We start from the raw sequence: 23546 nt of genomic DNA, 5'->3' as shown, positions 1-23546 counted from the left end.
TGTGTCCTCCACTTCTTGGAATCCCCAGTTCCTTCAAGGCTCAGTTCAAATGTCACCTTCTACATGAAGCTCTTCCTGATTCCCATAACTGCTAGAGAGCTCCCTCCCCAAATGATCTGGTATTTATTGTGTACGTATCTTGGGTATATACATATATAAACACACACATGCTATTTCCCCCACTAGAATGTAGGATCCTTGAAGGCAGCGACTGTTTCACTTTTGTCTTTGTATGTACAGGACTTAACACAGTCTTTGGCACATTGTAAGCCCTTAATAAACGTTTAATAAATAAGAGGGTGAAATGTTTGATACACATAAAGGTGATGTGACTACTAATAGTGCCAAAATCTACTTATAGATTTGTTTACTAAATTAATCATGAATGACAGGTCTCTGTATGCTGTGGAGTGCCCAGGCTGAGAATCAGAAGACATAAGTTCTAGTCCTGGCTCTGTTTCTAGCTACTGCCTCTATGACTAGCTTAGACCTTCAATTTTCTCACCTGTAAAATAAGGGAGTTGGACTAGTTGTAACTAAGGTTGCTTCCTGCTATAAGATTCTGATTCTTAAAACTGTATTGTTAAAAGACTGATACTAAGCTAAATTATTATAAAAATATTGAAATTCTTATAAATCAAATTCTTATAGAAAAGTATGCAAATAAAAATTTAATTTAAGCTTGATTCATTATTCTGCTTAGAAAAAGAATGTCCAACCTGATTGATCCAATTATATGCAAAATCTTCTCTCCATCCAATGGGTAGTCCACATCTGGAGGTGGTGAAGGTCGCTAAAAATATAAACAACAGAAGCATTAGGAAAGATATTACGACTTCTCATCTTTGAACAAGCAATGAATGGGTACCTCAAGCTCACCTCAGCACTGCCATCAATGTTGAACTTTGCTGCCTGCATCTTAAGCCCCCGCTGTAGATCACTCACAAAACAAGTACGTACTTAACAGAAAAGAACAGTTTGGTGGTAAAAGTGGTGAATAAGCTTTGTGCTTTGTGGTAAATCATACATAGACAAAACAAGTAAATCATTCACTTGAGCTCTCTACAAGTATGCTTGACACATTTACCTAACTCTCACACCTTTTCAGTACTTTTGTATTTATCCTTTTATTCTCCCAACAACAATCTGAAGGTAGTTTCAGATAATGTTCTATCAGTGAAAGGCCCCGATTTTTAAAAGAGGCTTTGATTATATTTGGAGATGAATCACATGCTTCGAAAATTAGAAATAAGGTGTTTTGGAAAGACACTGGATTTGGAGCCAACAACTGGGTTCCAGTTCTGTTACTAGCTGTATGAACCTAAGCAAGTTGTTTAGATTCACTGGGCCTCTGTCTCCTTCTTCATAAAAGGAGTTGGAGTAAATAAACTCTAAGATCCCTACCACCTTTAAATTATAAGATACACATAGGTATGCAATGTGTTATGGTTGGGAGTCAATAATATAGTTAAAGCTCTACCATTAAGTAGCTATGTGATTTTTTTGGGTAAGTTACTTAACCTTTAGAGGTCTCACTATTTTGGGACAGTGGCAAGAATGTGGGCTCTGGATTCAGAGAACCTGGGTTCAAATCCCACCTCTGATACCTTACTGTCTATGAGACCTTGGGTAAGTCATTTAACCTTACTGGGCCTCAGTTTCTTCATCTGTAAAATGAGGGGATTGAATTAGATGGCCTCTGAGGTCCCTTCCAGCTCTAAATCTATGACCTTATGTTCCTCACCTGTAAAATGAAAATTTTGGATTAGATTATCTATTAAGGTCTCATCTATTCCTAAAATCCCATCATTCTATGATTATCCATATATTTAGTATGTCTTATTGTATCTTACATTGTTCATGTCAAGTTTCTATAAAACTTTGAAACATCTGTGATTGCATCAACTTGAATACTCCCTGCACTGACAGAGATCAAAAGTCCTCCATACCACAATAGACTTATTTCTTAAGTTGTAGAAACCAGAGTGAATCTGCCACCTGGTGGCCAACTTTGAGGTGATGGGCCTCTTCAAAACATACGTTGGCTTTTGGATGGCAATCTTTTGCAATGTTCTACTTGAAGCCTTGCCATCCTGATAGAACATGACAAAGCTTGAGATATGCTGGCACAGTCTCCAAGAATCTAGAGCCCTTCCACAGCATGACGAGGCATTTTTTACACAAAAGAGAAATTATTTAGAAAAAATATTTTACAAGCTTTCATTTTTGGTGAATTAATGGCAGAGAAAAAACTAGGAAAATTCTGATAAAAATGCACTATCAATAAAACTGAAAGTTAAAATGATTTTCAGTATGTTGGCAATAGCAAAGTAAGAATCTACAAACTTGGGGGCTGAATCCCATGATTCTTGAATAGAGAGCCAATCAAATGTCAGTATATAATTCATGTTAGGTAAGGAAAAAAGAATACTAAAATGCTAAACAACATTAATACAATGCTTTAAAAAACAAACCATCATTTCAAGTCCAGTTCATATCTTTATTTCTATAAAAATATTTGTTCTCCAAAAAATACATAATTGTAGAATTTCCTTAATAAAATACCATGAATTACTGACACAGGCCCCTATAAATCTATCAGTAAAGGAAGAAGAAAATATTTTAAAATGGTAGCATGATTCCAGGAATGCAAGATGGACAGTACAAATGCATTGTGAAGAAAAATGGAGTGCTCCGTATGAGGAACAGAGAGAAGGTTAGTTTGGCTGATTTGCAAACTGTGGGAGAGACGGTAATGTCCAATAAGGCTGGAAACAAAGGGTGGAGCCAGTTTTCAGGCTATAAAACCCTAACTGAATTTATATTTGATCTTAGAGGCAATGGGAAGACACTGGAGTTTATTGAATATGGGAACTGCATGGTCAAATCTGTACCTAAGGAAATTTATTTTGGCAATGTGTGCAGGATGGAATGGAATATATAGATGAATCTAGGAGAACAATTAGGAGCAAAGTACTCTTCCTATTTTAGAGTTTTAATAAATATGTGGCTTTTTAAAAAAAGGTAGTGTGTAATGTATACATTAATCTTTTCCCTAGGAAACTACACACATCAATTTATTTACACATGTATGCAGTGGGTATATATACCCATGTGCATTATGAAACCTGAAACCAAATTAACATTTTAGGAGGGAATGAAAAAAATCAGAACTTAAACCAGTATAAAATATTACCTTTAATGTCTTCCAAAATAACTTCTGGAATTGAGCCTAAAAGAGAAATTATATTTAGAATAAAAAATTACAACAGACAAAAATAAAATATATTTATATTTCTATACAAATAAAATAGTATAACTGCAAATGCTCTTAAAAAAGGAGAAAGAAACCAAATAGAAAAAAATTATTATTTTGGTAGTAAACTGTACTTGCCACCTTTTAAAATTCATCAGTCGTTGGCTCTGGTGCCCTAGCAGACATGTGATGAAATTGCTTTGTGATGCTATACTTGGTAAATTATTATTAGAGACTCTTCATACTTCTAGTGTCAATTTGTATTATGGTGCAGAGGATCCACTTTATATTTCGACTTGGCACTAAGGAAATTGCATATCAGTCTAGATCAGGTGTCATGTACCTTTTTGGTAGTATGGTAAAGCTGATGGACCCCTTCTCAGAATGTTTTAAAAATGTATAAAATAAAATACATAGTGTTACAAAGAAGCTAATTACTTCGAAAACAATTATCAAGATGCTAAAAAAAAAAAAGTACGTGGTCCCAAATGAATAATCTCAGGTCTACAGAATTAACAGTGCCTTCACCTTACCGGTGATAACAATAATAAGGAGATACATATGAGAAACAAGCATAAAGTATTTTCAACATGCTTAGTTTAATTTAAACATTTCTTACTCATTACTGATGGGAGACTCTGTCCTTTAGTTGCACCTATGTCAACAGTACATTGCTCCAATAGCTGAGTTTCCAACTCCCTGAAGTTTTTAAAAATAAAGTTAGTGATACAAGTACATTGTACCTAATATCCTAAACTGAATTTGATATAACTTTTGACCAAAAGATGAGGCAAAAGAGGTAAAAAAAACATTTTTATATCTTTATGTGTTATGCATTTTATTAGAATATCCTCTTGTTTATAAAGATAAGAGCACCAGAAAGGGAGAAGATCAGCACAATTAAAATGATTTCCATATTAGGGAGCTTTCTATAAATTAATGTCGAACAGCTGCATGTGTTTTTATGTCATCAGAGAACATACATCAGTTTCCCAGAAAACTTACTTGTGAATGGCCTTTCCTCCTAGGGGGAGGGCTCCCCAACAATTCAGAATTGGTATTCCTTCATAGATCTATAAAGTAGTCAAGGAAATCTTACGACAATAACAAAAATAAATTGGGATTTGCCTATATATTTCATCAGGATTCTCAATCAACATCTGCCTGAAAATTTTTATTATTCTTGTGAGAGGTAGCAACAGTATCATGGCCAGAGGGCCAGTCAGGAAGTCCTACCTTAGACATACACTGTCTGTATGATTTCAAGTCCTACCTTGAACACACACTGTCTATATGACCACAGTCAAGGCATTTATGTTCTCTGAATCCTAGTCCATTCCTTATGATTCTAAGTTACATAATAGTTGCTAAGCTATATCAGTGGAGGGAGCTGGCATAATTGGATTTCCCTACACTGATGAAACCACGGGTTTACCATTTTTTTCAAAAAGGGCATATCCTTCTCCAACTAGAAGAAATCCCTCCCTCTTTTGACCTCCAATAGCACGTCAGCCCTTTCTTATTGCATTTTCACATTCTACTGAGACTAGATGTTTTCCCTGTTGTAAAATTCATGATCACAAGGACCAACTTTCTCTTCTTTGCATCCCAAACTGCCCCAGGCATACTGTCTTTCCATAGCAGGTGTTCAATGCTAGTGGAATGAATGAACAATGTCAAGAAGGTAAATCCTTCCTCTTCTTTGCTTCTCAAGAAGCCTGTAGGCCTAAAGAAAATGTATGCTTCACCATCTTTAAACATCCTTTTGCATTTGTAAAACTTAAAATACATCAATTACATCCTTCAAGCTACAAGAATTGTAAGATAATCTCTAATGTCTCTTCCAGCTTAGAATTAATGATCTTATGAACAAATGATATCTGTACTCTTTTCCTAATAGAGATCTCTCTCTAGTAAATCAAATGTCCTGTGAACTCAGCAGTCAATGTTGTTATATTTCCCTGTATTATTAAATATCCACAAGGTAACTATACAGTGAGAAGCAGCTGTAGCAAACAATTACAATTAGTTAAAAACATATTAATAAATAGCATTTTCGCCCAGTGAATCTGTCCTTGAGTTTACTGATGGCAAAAGATACCGGTAACACCATGCTTTCCCTATATCCGCAGTCTAATACCATGGCAGAATTAATCCCAAGTGTAAGAAGAGACATCAGATGACTGGGAGCAAGCAATACAGATGGAACCTAAAGAAAGAAAAACCCAAAAACCCAGATTGAGTTTCAATATGAGGAGGTTCCTTTCCATATCAAATGATGTATTTGATAATGAACTATTTTTTACTGCAATTTATACCAAGTGGCAAAGAATTGGGAACTGAGGGGATGCCCATCAACTGGGGAATGGCTGAATAAATTATCATATATGAATGTGATGGAATGCTATTGTGCTGTAAGAAATGATAGTTTAAGAAGAATCTGGGAAGGCTTATATGAACTGAAAGAAAGTAAAGTGAACAGAACCAGGAGAACAATTTATACAATCATAACAATATTGTAAAGATAATCAACTCTGAAAGACATAATAACTCTGATCAACACAATGGCCAACCACAATTCAAAACGACTTATTATGAAACATGTTGTTTGTCTCCAGATAGTGAGCTAATTTAATCAGAGTGTGGATTAAAGCAAATTTGCTTTTCTTTTTTTTTTTGGACATGGCTAATGAAGGAATTTGTTTTGTATGACTGTGTATTTTTGTAATGGGCTGTTTTTCTTGCCTTCTCCATGGGTAGGGGAGAGAGAAAATTCAGAAGTGAAAATGAAGTAAAAATGAATTATGATTCTTACCAATTATATTTATAATAATAAAGTTTTATGCTTGCTTGATTAATTCATTTACATTTCTTGAGGGTTCAAAAAAGGGCTATTATATATATTTTTTAATTTTTGCTTTTTGGCAGGGCAATTGGGGTTAAATGACTTGCCCAAGGTCACACAGCTAGTCAGTGTGTCAAGTGTCTGAGGCTGCATTTGAACTCAGATCCTCCTGACTCCAGGGCTGGTGCTCTACTCACTGCGCCACCTAGCTGCTCCAAAAAAGGGCTATTATAAAGAAGGAAAATAACTTTTCCTGACCTCTAGGTTCTTACCTAATGAGTAATAATTAAAAAGAATTTTAATTTATTCTCTCTCTTTTTAGGAAGGGAGATGGAATGCAGAAGCAGGGAGATGTATATGAGAAGGGACATTTAAAATCCTCCTACTTGTCTTTCCAGAATTATTTAATATTTAAAAAAAAATTTCTTTTTATTGTGAATTTAAAATATCAACAACAAAAAAACACATTTCAAAATATAAAGAAAAAGGAAAAGGATTACACAAAAAACTGTGAACTTCTCTTATACCAATTAAAAAAAATAAGTATATGTAAAACCACACTATGCATAGCATTTATCAGTTCTTTCTCTGGAAGTGCATAGCAGCTTCTTTCATAGGTCCTCTGTAGTTGATTTGAGTATTTGTAATACTCAAAATACCTTGGTTGTTGGCAATTAGTCTTTGAATGACACTCCTGTTACAATGCATAATATTCTCTGGGTTCTGCTTGTTTCACTTTTCATTATTTCATGCAAGTCTTTCCATGTTTTTCTAAAATCAGCCAGCTCATCACTTCTTACAGCATGGTGGTGTTCCATCACCATCACATACCACAACCTGCTTATCTAGTCCCCAGTTGATAGGCACCCCCTCCATTTCCAGCTCTTTGCCACCATAAAGAGAATTGCTAGAAATACTTCAGAACATAAAGGTTCTGTTCCTTTTTCCCTGATCACCTTGGGAAATAATAGTGGTATTGCTTGTTGGGTCAGTGGGTATACATAGTTTTATAATTCTTTGGGCATAATTCTAAATTGCTCTCCAAATGCTTGGATCTGTCCACAGGTACCATGAACAACATATTAATGTCCTAATTTCTCCACATCCCTTCCAACATTTGTCATTTTCACCTTCTATCATTTTAGCCAATTTGATAGGTATGAGATATGTCAAAGTTGTTTTAATCTGCATTTCTCTAATCAATAATGACTTAGAGCATTTTTATATGACTATATGTAGTTTTGATTTCTTCATCGAAAAACTGCCTGTTTACATCCTTTGAACATTTCTCAATCGGGGAAACACCGACATTTTAAATAAGAACTCTACATTAAATAATTTAATATTATTCTCCCTTATCCTCTCTATGTTCTAGACAATCCATCTCCTGCCTCTAGGTCTCTACCTAAGTTGTCCCCTCATGTCTGGAATACACTTTCTCTTCACCTCCACTTCTTGGAATGCCCAAAGCATTACTATGGTTGCAGCCTCTTATGCAAACCCTTTTCCGACCCCTCTAGTTCTGAATGATCTAGAGATTACTTATGTCATCTTAAATTTATCTACCTGTGTATGTGTTCTATCCCCCAGTAGAATGTAAGCTACTTGAAGGTACGGACTGTTTTGTTTCTGAATTTGCTTTAGCAGAATGCCTTGCTGAATTGAACAGAATTATGGAAGTGGACTAGGGGAAGGTAAAGAGAGGCTAAATGAAAAAGGCTAAGTCAGTTCATTTTATGATTGAACTATATGGCTGCTGAAGTCCCTTTCAACTCTAAAATTCAGTAATTTCTTGAAAAGGACCCCAAATTTAAGAAAAAAAAGCCAAATTCATTTCTCAGATATTCTTTTTCACTTTAAATCTTCTCAAAATTGTGAAGGAACAACTAAACATCATTCATAATTTGTAATAGAAACTGTATTTTGAAAGATCACATTGCAGTTAAAAATAAAATTGACACATCAAATTACTTAAATCCTTGGTTTTTGTGAGACTAAAGTTTATACATTAAAATTGGGGGAGGGGGGCGGGTAACAGCACTTTTCCCCAGCATGTTTTAATCATACTAACTAGAGCTACAAAGATCAGCTCAAGATTTGTTGCGTGGGGAAAAAAAAGGATGGTACTTTCTAAGTATAGAATGTATGGCCGACAAACAATTACTGGCTATGTTCTCTTACCTAGATAGGAATGTGATATGCAATAAAACTCTTTAAAACTTTAACAGGTGAAGAGCTAAGAAACTATAATTGTGGCTTACAGGTTTCTAACAGTTCAGGTGGAATAGTTTATTTTCTTCAGATATAGGATGATTCATGTGGATTAAATTTTTTTTTCCTTTTGGAAAAATCCTGAAAGCCTGGCTTAAAAATGTAAACAATGAAAAGGTTCTAACTAATTATGTGTTAAAAAAAACTTCATGTATTTTTTGTTCCTTAAAAAGAATATGTCCTTTCTAGAAGAGATTGAAGTAGTAATATCATAATCTCCTTACAAAAGGGAAGAACTAAGATCGATACCCTTTTCTACTTTTAATTGAGGAACAATATGCTGCAATGATACAAGAAAATTGTGCCCTGAATTAATCTATCAGGAGAGTCTATGAAGAAAGACAACCCAATGAAATTTTAACTGTATTATCTCAAGTAGTACTAGCCTTCTGCTTGCTAATCTGATTAATTAGCAAGATTTATAGCTTTTGGTATCTCAACAAAAAATTTCTCTGTGTGGAAAAAAAAGCCAGTTGGTAGAATAGTCAGGTCATTTTATAAATGTTTCTAATAATAAAATACTTGATATTTCTACTTGCTGATGCAAAAATATTCTCTCTACCTACAAACTTATATTTTGAGGGAATTAACCTAAAAATCAATGTTAACTGGTTTCACTGGTGGTTCTAATTCTGTTTTATTGGGGTTTCAAAAAACATTTCATGTAAAAGGAAGGGAACAAGTATTTATATAATGCCTACTATGTGTCAGGCACTGTGCTAAGTAAATATGTCATTTGATACTCACAACAACCCTATGAGACAGGTGCTATTATTATCCCCATTTTACAGATGAGGAAACTGAGGCAGATAAGTTAAATCAGGTGCCCAGGGTCACACAGATAATAAGTATATGAAGCTGAATTTGAACTCAGGTCTTCCTGACTCCAGGTCTAGTTCTCTATTTACTAAGCTACCTTCCTAGGTTTGTTTAAAGCTTTACATATAGGTATATTAGGCATAAGTTTGTCCTAAAATCATTAATATATTATAACCAAATCCATGCAATAAAGTCATGAAGCCTACTGCAATGCTATTTAGAATTCATTATAGAACTAACTAGTCCCTGTAATGTTGTTTCATTATATTTTCACAGAATTAATTAACATTATTAGGCAGGTTATCCACGTATCCACATAATTTCTAAAGTGACATTAAAGCTGAAAAATGCTTCTATAATATCAAACTAAAAGAATTTTGCCTACTAACCAAGAAATTTAAAAAATAATGGGCAGATGAAGATCTTCAAGGTAAATCTGGTTCAAATGTTCAATCTTCCCTAAGAGAGGGCTTAAAAAACCCACCAAAACATGCATGTTCATCACTAGACAAGGAGCCACAATTGTGGTCATTAGTTTTTTCAGCCACAGTAATTCCTGAAAACTGAGGAGGGGATTGCCCTAGTAGAGGGAGTAACCATACCCTTTGAAATCTTGAAATACTGAAGTAAGAAATTAGAAGAATTAGAATAGAAAGCATCAACAGGTGATAAAAAGGCTTAAAAGAAAGTCACTAAAAAACTCCAAATTGCTAAATGTTCCTTTTGAATTTGAAAGCATTTTTGAAGTAGGACAATAAAAACTAGCTAAATCAAAAAAAATCTGTTAGTATTCCAAATTTTATAGTGTTGATCTAAAACAGGTGACTGAAGAAATCCTAAGGTAATCTTTTTTTTTTAAGCAACATAAGTATTTGTTTCTGAAGTGAACTTCAGTTCATCTCTGTCACCTATCCTACCAAAAGATCTCACTTTCTGAATACATTATTCAATGTATACATTAAAAAAAATCAGTGCAACACTGCAAGTAGTGGAAAAAAACTCACCAAAATCCTCAACTTTTCCTCTTTCAGAATACTACCTCAAAATAATCTAGGTATTCAATGAAAATGTACATACCTCGAAATATTTGAAAAGAACACGGGTAAGTGTTTCTCTGAAGTGGGAGGGACACAGTACAGATTCAATAACCACAACTCGGCGGTCTCTGGGATTCACTAAGAGATGCCTGAAAAATATTGAATTTTTAAAAGATTACAAAAATGCATAGAAAAAGTGGTATTTTGAGATTTTCTTCTTTATTAAGAAATGACACCACTAATTTTTAAGACAGTTTATAACTAAAACAGCACCTCAAGGTAGTCACACAGAAGCTCAGAACACCTGAAAAAACCTTGTGATTACATTTGTGTTTCAATATAATAGCAAACAAAAGCAACATACAAAAGAGCTAAGGGAAGAAAGGCAAGTCCCCACAACAGTACCTTTGTGCATCAAAGGACTTCAATTTTCCACAGCCATAGTTCCCCTACTCTATCATGAAGAGAGAAAGGCCCATTTTCTTAACTCTTCTCCAGGGTAATGTCTGATCTTCATAATTAGTGTACAATTCCATTTTCTTTTTCTTTCTCTTTACCCTGATGGAGCTATTAAGTCTATTTTGACTGATTCTGCTCATTTTGCTCTGTATCAGTACATAAGTATTCCCAACTACCTCTGAATCCTCTGAGTTTCTCATATCTGTAATTTCTTACAGTGCAATAATATTCCATTATCTTCACGTAAGACATTTTGTTTTGCCATTCCCCAAGAGATGGGCACCTACTTTGCTTCTATGAGTATTGTGCTTTGTGTGTGCGTATACACACACACGCATACATATCCATCTATATATGTGGAGAGAGTGTTCTCTGTATACTTTTAAATTGTATGACTTTACAGACATACACCCACACACACATATATGGAGATAGACAGAAAGAACATTTTTGCATCCTCAGGTAGGGACACCAAGTATTTTATTAATAGATGCATGCCGTGCATGTAGGGGTGTGTGTGTGTGTGTGTGTGTGTGTGTGTGTGTGTAAAATCTGGCTGGACCAAGGTTACTTCCCCTTCCCCTTTAGTAGATACTTTGTGGTTTAAATAATTTCATTTCTTAAGAGTGGATTAAGGTATCTATGTCATGTTCTTTTAATTTAGATATTTTATATTTCTGAAATAATCATCCATTTCTTTTAAGTTTTTGATTTTCCAGCATGTAATTGTGTATAATAAGTTCAGTTAATTCATTTTATTTCTTCTCTGTTGTAATTTTGCCTTGCTCATTTTTTTATTTTAATGATTTGCTTTGCTTCTCATTTGATTAACTTAGCTCAAGGCTTATCAATTTTGTTAGTCTTTTTAAAGAAAGAACTTTCCAATTCTGTTTATTAATTCTATATTATTTTGTTTTCCATTTTACCTATTCTTTAATTTTTAAAATTTTCTCTCTTATGATGATTGTGGGTTTAGTTATTTTCTAGTTTTAAAAAAGTTGCTTACTCAGATCATTAATCCTCCCTCTTTTTGTTTTATTTAACATATTGGCAATCATAGATTTAGAACCTAGAAGAGACTTCTGGGATCCCTGAGTTTGACCACCTTATTTTACAGAAGAGGAAATATAAAGTAGAGATTAAAAGATATAGCTGCTGAGGACTGCTGTAGCTTCAAAATGGGCTCACTGTTATACATAATTAATAGTTGTTATGATTTATTCTTTGACATACTCACTATTCAAGATGTCATTATTAAGTCTCCATTTAGGTCTGTATCTTTTCCTTATGTTCCTTGTATTAGTTATTATATTATTGCCTTATTATATGCAAAGATATGTTTAGTATATCTACTTTATCACATGTATTTGTGATTTCTCTATGTAAATATTTTCAAACTTCAATGTAGAAACAGGATTGTTTACAAATCAGTTCATTAGTCCATTCTTCAAGCAAAACAGTCATCCACAAGTCTAAGATATCTGCATCCTCAAGTCCTCTGAGAAAAAGAGAGCTCCTTTGTACCTTCCATCCTACTTGGCAATCCTTTTTACCTATATGCCACTATAATTTCCAATTGGCTATAGTCCCTAATCCGTTAGAAAGACTGAAACTGGGGAAATAGAAATGGATATTAGGAGGGTAAATTTTACATTAAAACCTGTGAATGTGACACAAAGCAACCAAATATTACTGACAGATATTATGTTCATAGATTTAAAAAAAAAGATATCTGATCACAAAAGCTGCTAACAAAAGAAAAAAGGCACCTCTTACCTGAAATACAATGTGTGGATGAATTCCTTTAGGTAGGCATACAATTCTTCCGTATTAATATTATACTGAACAACTTTAATAGACTGAAAAGATTAAAATGTTATTAGTAGCTTATCTATAGTTCAAAATAATCTGTTTTATAAATTTGAAAGATACTTTTTCTTAATCATGAAATTGTTAGCTAAAGTTTAATGTATTCTTTGTTAACAAATATGATTACCTGGTGTTGAAAGACAATGTAACAATTTTATTAGGTACTTCATTATTTTGTGAGTCAAAAGTGAAAAGTCATAGAATTTAGAACAGTACCAGGGTTAAAGTGGTCAGCTAGTTACTAGTCAGCAGGATTTCTTCTATACCACAGTAACATTATAAAGCAAGTGAGCTTCCCACGACTTGAAAAATTATTCTATAGGATTCCATTTTTATATATGTTACTACAAATACATATTACATTTTTAGCTTATGTGAGAATCGCTAGAAACTTAAGAAATTGCTATATGATTTTTGAAAAGTTATCAAAATCATATATTTTTTTCACATGGGAAAAGAAAATACCATGGAAATTTATTTGACAAGAGTGATAACCTTTCCCAGATTAAAAAAGAAAAACCTGTGCTACAAAATTCTTGGTTATCTACTTTGTATTTGCAATCTCAGTTAGGTTGGGACTTTCTTACAGTTTAAAAATGATTAATTAAGTGTCTTTGATTGAGTCTTACTAGGTGCGAAGCCTATGTGGGTGTGAATTGGTAACTAAGGTGGGGCTCCAGGTGGGGCCAATGAAGGGAGGTCTGATTATATCTTTGCTCCCAAGTAGGCCCAAAACCCCGAGCTATTAGATGCTAAGTCGATGTGGGCATGAAGCCCTCAAGATCCTAGGGGGAGGTGCTAACTCCAGAGCCAACAGTAAGAGCTTAAATTCTGGTGGCTCAGTTGACGTTTGATGACGGCTAAAGAGTGCATAAAAAGGGAAGACAGAGGTATTTGCTTAGGGCTCTCACTCTTGGTGGTACATTGATGTAGAGACTCTGGGCAGCTGTAGTTAAGAGCCCTCCAGCTTGCCCAGATGTTTGGACTTGGTTAAACTCTGGGAACTATGAATTGGGATTTGAATCAGACAAGGTCTGTCTGTTGATGTTTGTAATTTGTTTCTATTTGCTCTGAAGTTCAGGGTGCTAGCTTTTTCCCCTGAACTAAGTGAATGATATTTGTATGCTGGATTAAAGTAAGATTGTGTACCCTAGTAAAGCAGATCAAAAGAACCTGGGCTTACAGCGTTCTGTGAGCTGGTTGTTGTTGGTTTCACAGCAGCTGCTAGCCAGATTATTACAACAGTATTCTACTATTAAGTAATCGTGATAAGCCATGTGGCTTATGAAAGGGAGCATTTATCAAAAGTTGAAGAGTACTAAATGTAACCATAAAATTTTTCTTCAAAATTTGTCTATCAAGTAGTGCAAAAAAAAAAAATTTAGCCCACTTGTTATTTTCTGAAGCCATAATCTAAAATATTTTACAATAAAATATTTATTTTACATAGTTGTTTAAAGTACCTTGGACACTCCAGCTTTCTTGATTACACTAGGGATTATACATCTTGGGCCAGTTTCTCCTGCAAATCCACACCTGAAAAATCAAAAATTCAAAATATTTTCAAACATTATTTTTATACACTGATCAAGTTAATTTTCTTGTTTCCCAAAAAGAAGTGGATGACAATCAGTATAGCAATGTAAATCAACAATATTCCCTGACATCTATAAATAGGATTCCTCTGATAATTTCAAAGAAGCAAGAAATCAAAGCTTTGGATAAGGTAAAACCTTTTACTTACTACTTAAAATCAGGAAGACCAGGATTTGAATCCACATTGTTATTACCAGAAGGTGTGATCTTGGACAAGTCACTTAACTTTTCTGAGAATAACTTTAATCCTCTTTCTAAATCACTTAACCTGAGCCTCAGTTTCTTCATTTATGAAAGTGACGAAAATGTTTATTCTCTTTGTCTCATCAATTTGTCAAACTAATGACAACAGTGTGATTAAAATGAGATAATATATTTAATATGCTCTGCAAATCTTAAAGAAATATGTAAAAGTCAACTATTATTATTAATTACTCAAATTGGTAGAGCAGAAATTAAACTATGTTGGATTCACTTCCTTTGCTTATTGTACAATACTCTCTACTGATCAACTTCCAAAGAAAATACAAGCACTTTAATTTTATTTTTAATTAAGTGTTGGACGACAACAGTAGGCTAATCAGGTATTATCTCTACCTTATAGATGACAACATTGAAGCTCAGAGATACTGACAACTAAAATTAGGGATTTCAGTTTAAATAGTACCTAAACACATTTTATACATGATGCTGTGCTAGGTGCAGGGGATACAGAGATAAAATAAGACTAAGTACTTGCCTTCAAGGAGCTTACAATGTAAAAATAAAGAAAATATAGGAATGCAAATAACCACATGAGACTCTATGATTTGATAACAGAACAGAAAGGTCAAGACAAAACACTTTTAAGTCTCCTAATACACTCTTACTTCTACTAAACCATGCTGCTTCCAGACAACATCCTGAACTTTTATTTAAACCTTAAATTCAACTCTTTCCCTGACCAATATTTTTGGCTATGGCCTCTGGTTGGATTTATCACTGCCACCTAAAATTAAACCCTATCACCCCATCCACCAGCCATTCCCATCTTCCTTATATTCCCATCACCCATAGCAGCACTAGTATGCTCCAAAAATCCTGGAAGCATGCAATTTAGATCTTCAATTACTTTCTTGTCTATATTTATTTCATATATTATGGCAATTATTAAGTCCTGCCAATTTTTTCCTTCTTCAATAATTTATTATTTATTTTTAACATTCTTTTCTTTTTAAATTCTGAATTCCAAATTCTTTCCCTTCCTTCCTCTCCCCTCACACTCACTGGGAAAGGTAAGCAATATGATATCGATTGCATATACATGTAAAATCATGCAAAACATATTTCCATATTAGCTATATTTTTTAAGAAAGCAAGAAAGATAAAGAAAGTAAGAAAAATATTCAATTTGCACTCAGAGTTCATCAGTTTTCTCTCTGGCGGTGGATAGCATTTTTGCATCATGGGTCCTTTGGAATTGTCTTAGGTCACTGTATCGATCAGAGTACCCAAGTCTTTCACTGCTGATCATCATTACAACAATGCTGTGTGCACAATGATCTCCTGCTGATTCTTCTTAACATTTCTTCAGTACATCCTTTCCATAGGGTCACTGCCATTGGGGATGGTGGTATTGCTACTGCTTCTAGCTAGCTCTCTTCTCCACTTTCCATAGAAATAAAGATCATCATTCTCAACAGTCACTTTCACTGTTCATTGGAGAGCTATTTAATTAACTTACACTACTATATTAGGAGCTGTGGAGAATTCAAAAATGTACAAGAAAATACTCCCTTATTCCTAAGCAGCATGGTAAAGTGGAAACACTATACTAGGAGACGGGAGGATTTGGTTAGACTAGAATTCCAACTCAAACTACTAAATGCAAAACACTTCCCATCTCTGGGTCTCAGTCACCTAATCTATAAAATGAAGGACTTAGACTAGATTATTTCTAAGGTCTCTTTGAGCTTAAGCATTTTAGGAATTTATTCTCACTTCTAGTTTCTTTAGACATAAGATCACAGATCCAGAGTTGGATCTGTCACCTCATGATCATGGGCTTCAAGCTGTCTAACAGTTGTCTCTCCATACCTCCCCCCCATTTTTAATATGCATACCATTAATTTTCCTCAAAAATCCTCTATTAAATGACATAGCTGAGGAAGACAGAGAAATAATGACAAGATGTTTGCCTTCATGGACACTGAAGTCAACCTAGCAGGAAGGAACTGAACCTTATATCTAGTTGTATCCTCGGCATCTAGCACAGGCAGAGCATGAATATTTGATAACAGGGCTTTCTTTTTCTCCCCAAGACGGGTTGCTTAGTATGCAAAAAAGCAATCGATATCATCAACGCATCCTTTTTAAAGCAACGCTGAGACGAGAATGGAGAAAAGGCGGAAACAAAGGCAAGCAGGTTAGCTTTGAAAGCCACAGGTTGTACTTATATACCTAAACAAGAAAAGTAGGTTGAACACGATGGAGAACTGCAGTTTCACTTACAGCCCTCTTCTGTTCTACCTGGTACATGGAAATATTTATTTTGGGGTGTTTAAAGTTCGGAATAAAAATTAACTAAAAAGTAAGTATTTTGATGAGCATCATCATCATCTAGCATTTCAATTCAGTTTCTTTCCTAAATAAACAAACAAAAACTTGGCCAGTGGAAGTGGCTTTCCTTCCCTCTGTTAATTATTTCCTGTTTATGTTGTATGTAGCTTGCTTTGTATATGTTTGTTTGAATGTTGTCGCCCTCATTAGATTGTAAACTCCTTGAAGGCAGGGTCTTTTGTCTCTTTTTGTAACCCCAGCACTTAGCCAGTGCCTTGCACACAGTAGGCGCTTAATAAATGATTACTGAATTATCAGTTTTGTCATCCCCCTTCCAAATGACTCTAAAGGAACCAATTAGGCCAAAACGGGGTAGGTGCGAATTCGTTTTCTCGACACCCTTGCGAACTATGCCTGGGTCCTCCTGCCCCGTCCTCCAAAGGCCCCCATCCTCGGAGGGGTGCGGAGATCCCTGGGAGAAGCCGGGTCGCCCGCGGACTATGAGATCAAAGTGGCGGCTCCCACCCGACTCACTTGGTGAAGGCTTCACCCAGGTCGATCACCACCGCCGTCTTCTCCCCTCCGCTCCCCAGACCCTCGTAGAGCGGCATGACTGCGGGACAGACCCAGGACCAAGGGCCCAAGAAGGGGATACTCCCCGTAAAGGACAATGGCGGCCACTGAGAAGGCTAGAAGCAAAGAGGGGAGGGCCTTCTGCTGTCTCTGGCGCAGGGAGATTGCGTCATTCCGGGGCCTTCCCGATCACCGACGCAGGAAAAATTCGAATGGCCCGGGCCTTTCGCTCTCTTATTTCATGATCCGCCGCGGGATGCGGGCCCGGCAGCAGGACGTCTATACAAGTGCCTGTAGGCAGCGGCTGCTAATTTCCAAATCTGGAGTGTCAAAATCAATCAGGCAATGCCGCGGGGAGCTACCTGGCTCGGGAGGCTGAGTCTGGGAGTCTTTCTTCTTCGGGGGAAGCTCCCGGGAGACCCGGCATTTGGGTCTGGTGGGATATGGGAATTTCGAGGCCGGGTCAAACAGCTTTTACAGCCCTTGTGTGACTTAGGGAAAAGAAAGAAATCCAGCATACTTGATGATGGAAATCATCTATAAAGGAAGCATACGGCCAAGTATCTTATCTGTCCGTCTATTTATGTATATGTGCGCACATATGTATATATGTGTACTTATATGTATATATACACAGTGTATATGTGCATGTATATACATATGGGCTATAAAATTTATATATGTTTTATATTTACATACGTAAGATTTTACATAGTCCGACATTTATAGGTGCCCGCTATCACCGTTTACGGCTCGAGAAGGAGAAACTCCTGAGTTCCAGAGTAGATCGGAAGAGCTTGGAAGTTCTCTAGTTTAAGAGAATTACTTATCCCAGAAAGAGCGCACTTTCTCAGCATCCGGCAACTGTGACTGTGCTAAAAGTTTGTCATTCTTTCGGTGGCCCGAGAGTAGCGGAGGAAACGGCTTTGCTCCCAGAAAGAAAATAAATAGCAAAGGAAGGGCTTTACTCGGTTCGGTGCAGATTGTTCCCTAAAGACACCTAAGACGTCAGGGCCTGCTATTCAGAGTCTTGAGTTGCTCCCAATGGGTTTTCCTGCTCATGGGCCTCCCTGCTAGGCTTCAGGGAGTGTGTCCCCAATTTTCCTCACATCCGCTGTGTGCTTTTGATAGCAGAGTAGGACGCAGACTTATGGGCAAACGTTTTAATTACTCTTGCTTTTGCCTTTTATTTATTAATGTTATGCATATTCATAATCTCACGTTATTATTAAGTAAATGTTTTGTTTTGAATCCATGATATCATGGTGACTGATTTTGTGTAAACAGGGACTCAGGAACAATAAAGTTTAATAGTAGGAATGTATTCCCTCTATCAGTTACTATTAGAAACTTGAAAGAGAATTTGAGTTGTAGGTGAGTGACTAGCTCTCTTCATCCAGGGAAGTCCTCAGCGTAAGAGTAGATTGGTGCGAGTGAACCAGCCCAGAGCGAGAGAAGCCGGTGTGGCTGCTACACATGTGGGGCGTGAATCTGAGGGCTGGCCTTTGTGCAACATATTAGTTTCGAAGCTATGCTGTTTGTCTGGGTCTGCCTTTGAATTTCTTTCGCTTCTCTTCTGTGTATTTAAAACAACAACAACAAACAACTTCAATGACACTCCCCCCCCCCATCATTATCACGAGCTCTCTTCTCCCAATATTCCCTCCCCCCCCCAAATTCCTTCCTTGTCACAAATAAACACGGGTAGGAAAACCAAATCTATGCATTGACTGTTTCTGAAAATGTATATCATCCAACACTTTTAGGGGCTCTGTGTGGGTAGGTATAACTCATTTGTCAATTCCATTTTACCACATTTTAAAAAAATATACACTCTCTTGTCCTGTAGCCTTAAGGTTAGTAATGATCTTAATCTAACTAATTTGATGCACATTCCACTGTTATACTCTGAGCCTACAGAAGTCTTTTGCTCAGGCCTTTTCTTTGCCCTAGTCCTTCAGTTTTTGTCAAAGCAACTATATCAGTTTTCCTCTTTTTCTCGTAATAGGTATGGAAAACATAGAAAATATATAAAGCTAGACAATATTACATTTCCCCCCCCAGTTAGCTTCCAGGCAAAATAGCCCTGCTGTCACTTTACTTTGTCTGTATCTGGTACATTTGATTTCATCTCCTCCATATACACCAACTCTTGTTACATTTGAAAATAAAGGTAAACTTAGAGACAATGGTCTGAGCACGATCAATTTATTAGGCTAGCAGCAATCAATAAATTGGGGGCAGTGACCTCAATGACCAAAGACCCTGAGGTAGACCTTCCTAACCTTCATATAGTTTTGGGAAGTACAAGAGAAGGAACAGAGTTGGTTAGGTGGAGAAAACAATGCAATTGGTTACAGGTCTGGTAGCATCATGGGGGAGGGCGACGGGATTGATTGGAAATTGGGAATGACAGGCTAGCAACAACTCGCTCCTTTTCTCCTGTGACTAAGAAATGTTCATTATTTGAATCCACCTGCAAGGTTAGTGATAGTGAACCAGACTTTTTTGGATAACGGACAAGACATTCTTGAAGGATAGCTTGTTGGTGTAAAGATACTAGACCAGACTCTCTGGTGTTCACCTGTATCCTTCAAGGATAAGATTTCCTTGAGGCAAGAATAGAATAGTGATTAGGTAGAGAACTGAACTTCTAAACTTAGCTCATAGGCAAAGAGATAAAGAAATATGGCTTGAGCAATCACACGAAATGAGGTAGTAATACAGAATGAAGATTAATTACAGAATAGAATAAATTATAAAAATGATACAAAATTCATTTAATTTCTTCACTCTGGACGTAGAGGAGTAGGAATAACAGTAAAAGCATCCTGGTCCCTTATAGGAGTTGTATAAGTATATTCAGTTCTTGCTTGGGAGAGGTGAATGCACAACAGTGATTCCACCATGTACACATTTCAAATGTTCATCAATTTTTTATGACGCTATTTACGTAATTTGTTGTCCTACTTGAGCAGAGATTGAACTGCAACATCAGTTTGACTTTTCTCTTTGTAATGAAATGTCTGAGTATTGCTTTGCCACATGGACTTGATTTATAATCAAAGTAAAAAGCAAGTGACTTCTAGGAAATTATTCTTAGGAATTCCTAAGGTGTCCAAGTCAAATTTTTATTCTTCACCATAATGATGTATGCCTCATCTTATGAAAACCACATCTCTTCTTCCATCCTGATCATCCATGGACCCATACTTCATGATGTTAGGAGGGGGATTGTTTCTTTTTAAAATTTATTTATTTATTTATTTTTGGTTTTCAACATTCATTTCCACAGGATTTTGAGTTACAAATTTTCTCCCCCTCTCTCCCCTCCCCCCCACTCCAAGATGGCATGTATTCTGATTGCCCCTTTCCCCAGTCTGCCCACCCTTCTATCATCCCACTGCCTCCCTACCCCATCCCCTTTCCCCTTACTTTCTTGTAGGGCAAGATAGATTTCTATACCCCATTGCCTGTATATCTTATTTCCCAGTTGCATGTAAAAACAATTTTTAACATTTGTTTTTAGAACTTTGAGTTCCAAATTCTCTCCCTTCTTCCCTCTCCCTCCCCCACTGAATATAGGTTATATGTGTATTGTTATGCAAAACACTTCCATAATAGTCATGTTGTGAAAGAGTAACTATATTTCCTTCAATCCTCTCTCATCCCCCATTTATTCAGTTTTCTCCTTTGACCCTGTCCCTTTTGAAAAGTGTTTGCTTCTGACTGCCCCCTCCCCAAATCTGTCCTCCCTTATATCATCCTTCTCCCTCTTATCCCCTTCCCCCCTACTTTCCTGTAGGGTAAGATAGCCAATCAGTGTGTATGTTATTCCCTCCTTAAGCCAAATCCTATGAGAATAAAGTTCACTCATTCCCTTTCACCTCCCCCCTCTTCCCTTCCATTATAACAGCTTTTTCTTGCCTTTTTTATGTAAGATAATTTTCCCCATTCTATTGCTCCCTTTCTCCTCCCAATATATTCCTCTCTCACCTCTTAATTTTATTTTTTAGATATCATCACTTCATATTCAACTCACCCTGTGCCTTCTGTCTATATATATGTATATTCCCTTCAACTACCCTAATACTGAGAAAGATCTCATGAGTTACAGATATCATCTTAACATGTAGGAATGTAAACAGTTCAACTTTAATAAGTCCCTTATGATTTCTCTTTCCTTTTATGCTTTTCTTGATTCTTGTATTTGAAAGTCAGATTTTCTATTCAGCTCTGGTCTTTTCATTAAGAATGCTTGAAAGTCCTCTATTTCATTGAGAATCCTATTTTTTCCCTCGAGGCATTACACTCAATTTTGTTGGGTAGGTGATTCTTGGTTTTAATCCTAGCTCCTTTGACCTCTGGAATATTATGTTCCAAGCCCTTTGATCCCTTAATGTAGAAGCTGCTAGATCTTGGGTTATCCTGATTGTGTTTCCACAATACTCAAGTTGTTTCTTTCTGGCTGCTTGCAATATTTTTTCCTTGACCTGGGAACTCTGGAATTGGGCTACAATATTCCTAGGAGTTTTCCTTTTGGGATCTTTTTCAAGAGGTGATCTGTAGATTCTTTCAATTTCTATTTTACCTTCTGGTTCTAGAATATGAGGGCAGTTTTCCTTGATAATTTCTTGAAAGATGATGTCTAGGCTCTTTTTTTTTAATCATGGCTTTCAGATAGTCCTATAATTTTTAAATTATCTCTCCTGGATCTATTTTCCAGGTCAGTGGTTTTTCCAATGAGATATTTCATATCGTCTTCTATTTTTTCATTGTTTTGCTTCTGTTTTATAATTTCTTGATTTCTCATAAAGTTATTAGCTTCCATTTGATCCATTATAATTTTTAAGGAATTATTTTCTTCAGTGAGCTTTTGGACCTCCTTTTCCATTTGGTCAATTCTATTTTTTAAGGCATTCTTCTCCTCATTGGCTTTTTGGAGCGCTTTTGCCATTTGGGTTAGTCTATTCTTTAAGGTCTTACTTTTTTCAGTATTTTGGGGGGGTGTCTCCTTTAGCAAGCTGTTGACTCATTTTTCATGATTTTCCTGCATCTCCCTCATTTCTTTTCCCAATTTTTCCTCTACTTCTGTTCCTTGATTTTGAAATCCTTTTTGAGCTCTTCCATAGCCTGAGACCAATTCATATTTTTCTTGGAGGTTTTTTATGTAGGATCTTTGACTTTCTTCTAGAACAGAGATTCTTAACATTTTTTTCATTGTGTTGTGGACTGCTCTGGCAGTTTGGTGAAGCCTATGGACACCTTCTTGGAATAACATTTTTAAAAAAAATCTACAATTGAAGGAAATATTAAATTTCAGTTAGAGGTATGTTTTCCCATCCAAATTCACAGACCATGGACCCTAAGTTAAGAACCTCTGCTTTAGAAGGTAGAGGCATTATAATGCTGTTCACATTATCTGGACAGGACACCACTAACTTGGTACCAAAAATTATTTGAATGACACCAACAATTGTTCATTCAGCTTATATAATATGTTCTTAAGTACTTGGTTGCTGATATTGAAATGAATTTTAATAAAATTACATCACTATTTACATTCCAACACTTCTGAGAGATTGTATGGTTTGGCCCCACATCTTTTATCTTCTTAGTGAGAGGTGGTGTGACTCATGGCAAAGCTAGATCCTCTTGTATTGTCAGATTTAAATTGGGTCTCAGTTGTTTGCGAGCAAATAGAGATTGTTGGACCCTCTCCTCAATGGACACCTGTAACAACAATGTTACTTGCAGCTACTGTAGCTGTGTAAGGCCAGTAACACCAGCACACAGGGGGACTGTTAGCACAGGTTCTTTGATCTGTTTTTCTAAGGAAAGCAGCTTTAAGGGGTTTACAATCTCACTTTAATTAAACATACATATATCATTCACTTAGTTCAGGGGAAAAAGTCAGCACCCTGAACTTCAGAGAAAACATAAACAGAAATTACTAGCAGAAATTATGTAAACAGAAGAAATAACACAAATAACAGACAGGGCTTTTGACTGTCTGTCCAAAGCAATACATACATAGTTACAAGGGAGAGAAGTGACAACATCTGGGTTTTCAGAGCCAGGTGGCTCCTTAATGGCTACCCAGAGTTTCCTCTGGCCAAATCACAAGAACACTCTTCCAACGAGTGAGCCCCAAAGCAAAAATGCTAACCTCAGCGTATACACACACACACACACACACACACACACACACACACACATATACCTATATACATTTCTTCAGGGTCAGAGGGCATCACAACCATGAGACTCAAACTCATGTGAC

The 23546-nt window shown here is 36.1% G+C and overlaps 1 protein-coding gene across 1 annotated transcript in view; it reads right to left on the bottom strand.

The window, feature by feature from the left end:
• The window catches only part of ACTR10 (actin related protein 10), a 36470-nt gene extending 19062 nt beyond the window's left edge, over positions 1-17408 (bottom strand). The window contains exons 1-10 of the mRNA XM_036736114.1: positions 17225-17408; positions 14020-14092; positions 12464-12546; positions 10269-10377; positions 5358-5465; positions 4262-4329; positions 3876-3955; positions 3197-3232; positions 880-959; positions 720-793 (exon numbers count right to left, since the gene is read on the bottom strand). Of these exons, the coding sequence (XP_036592009.1) occupies positions 720-793; positions 880-959; positions 3197-3232; positions 3876-3955; positions 4262-4329; positions 5358-5465; positions 10269-10377; positions 12464-12546; positions 14020-14092; positions 17225-17301 (788 nt within the window). The 5' untranslated portion in view covers positions 17302-17408. The remainder of the gene's footprint in view (positions 1-719; positions 794-879; positions 960-3196; positions 3233-3875; positions 3956-4261; positions 4330-5357; positions 5466-10268; positions 10378-12463; positions 12547-14019; positions 14093-17224) is intronic.
• Between the last annotated feature and the right edge of the window lie 6138 nt (positions 17409-23546).

The sequence above is a fragment of the Trichosurus vulpecula genome, chromosome 8 (assembly GCF_011100635.1).
Source record: "Trichosurus vulpecula isolate mTriVul1 chromosome 8, mTriVul1.pri, whole genome shotgun sequence".
Classification (NCBI taxonomy): Eukaryota; Metazoa; Chordata; class Mammalia; order Diprotodontia; family Phalangeridae; genus Trichosurus; species Trichosurus vulpecula.
This window is presented reverse-complemented; position numbering and strand designations above follow the sequence as displayed.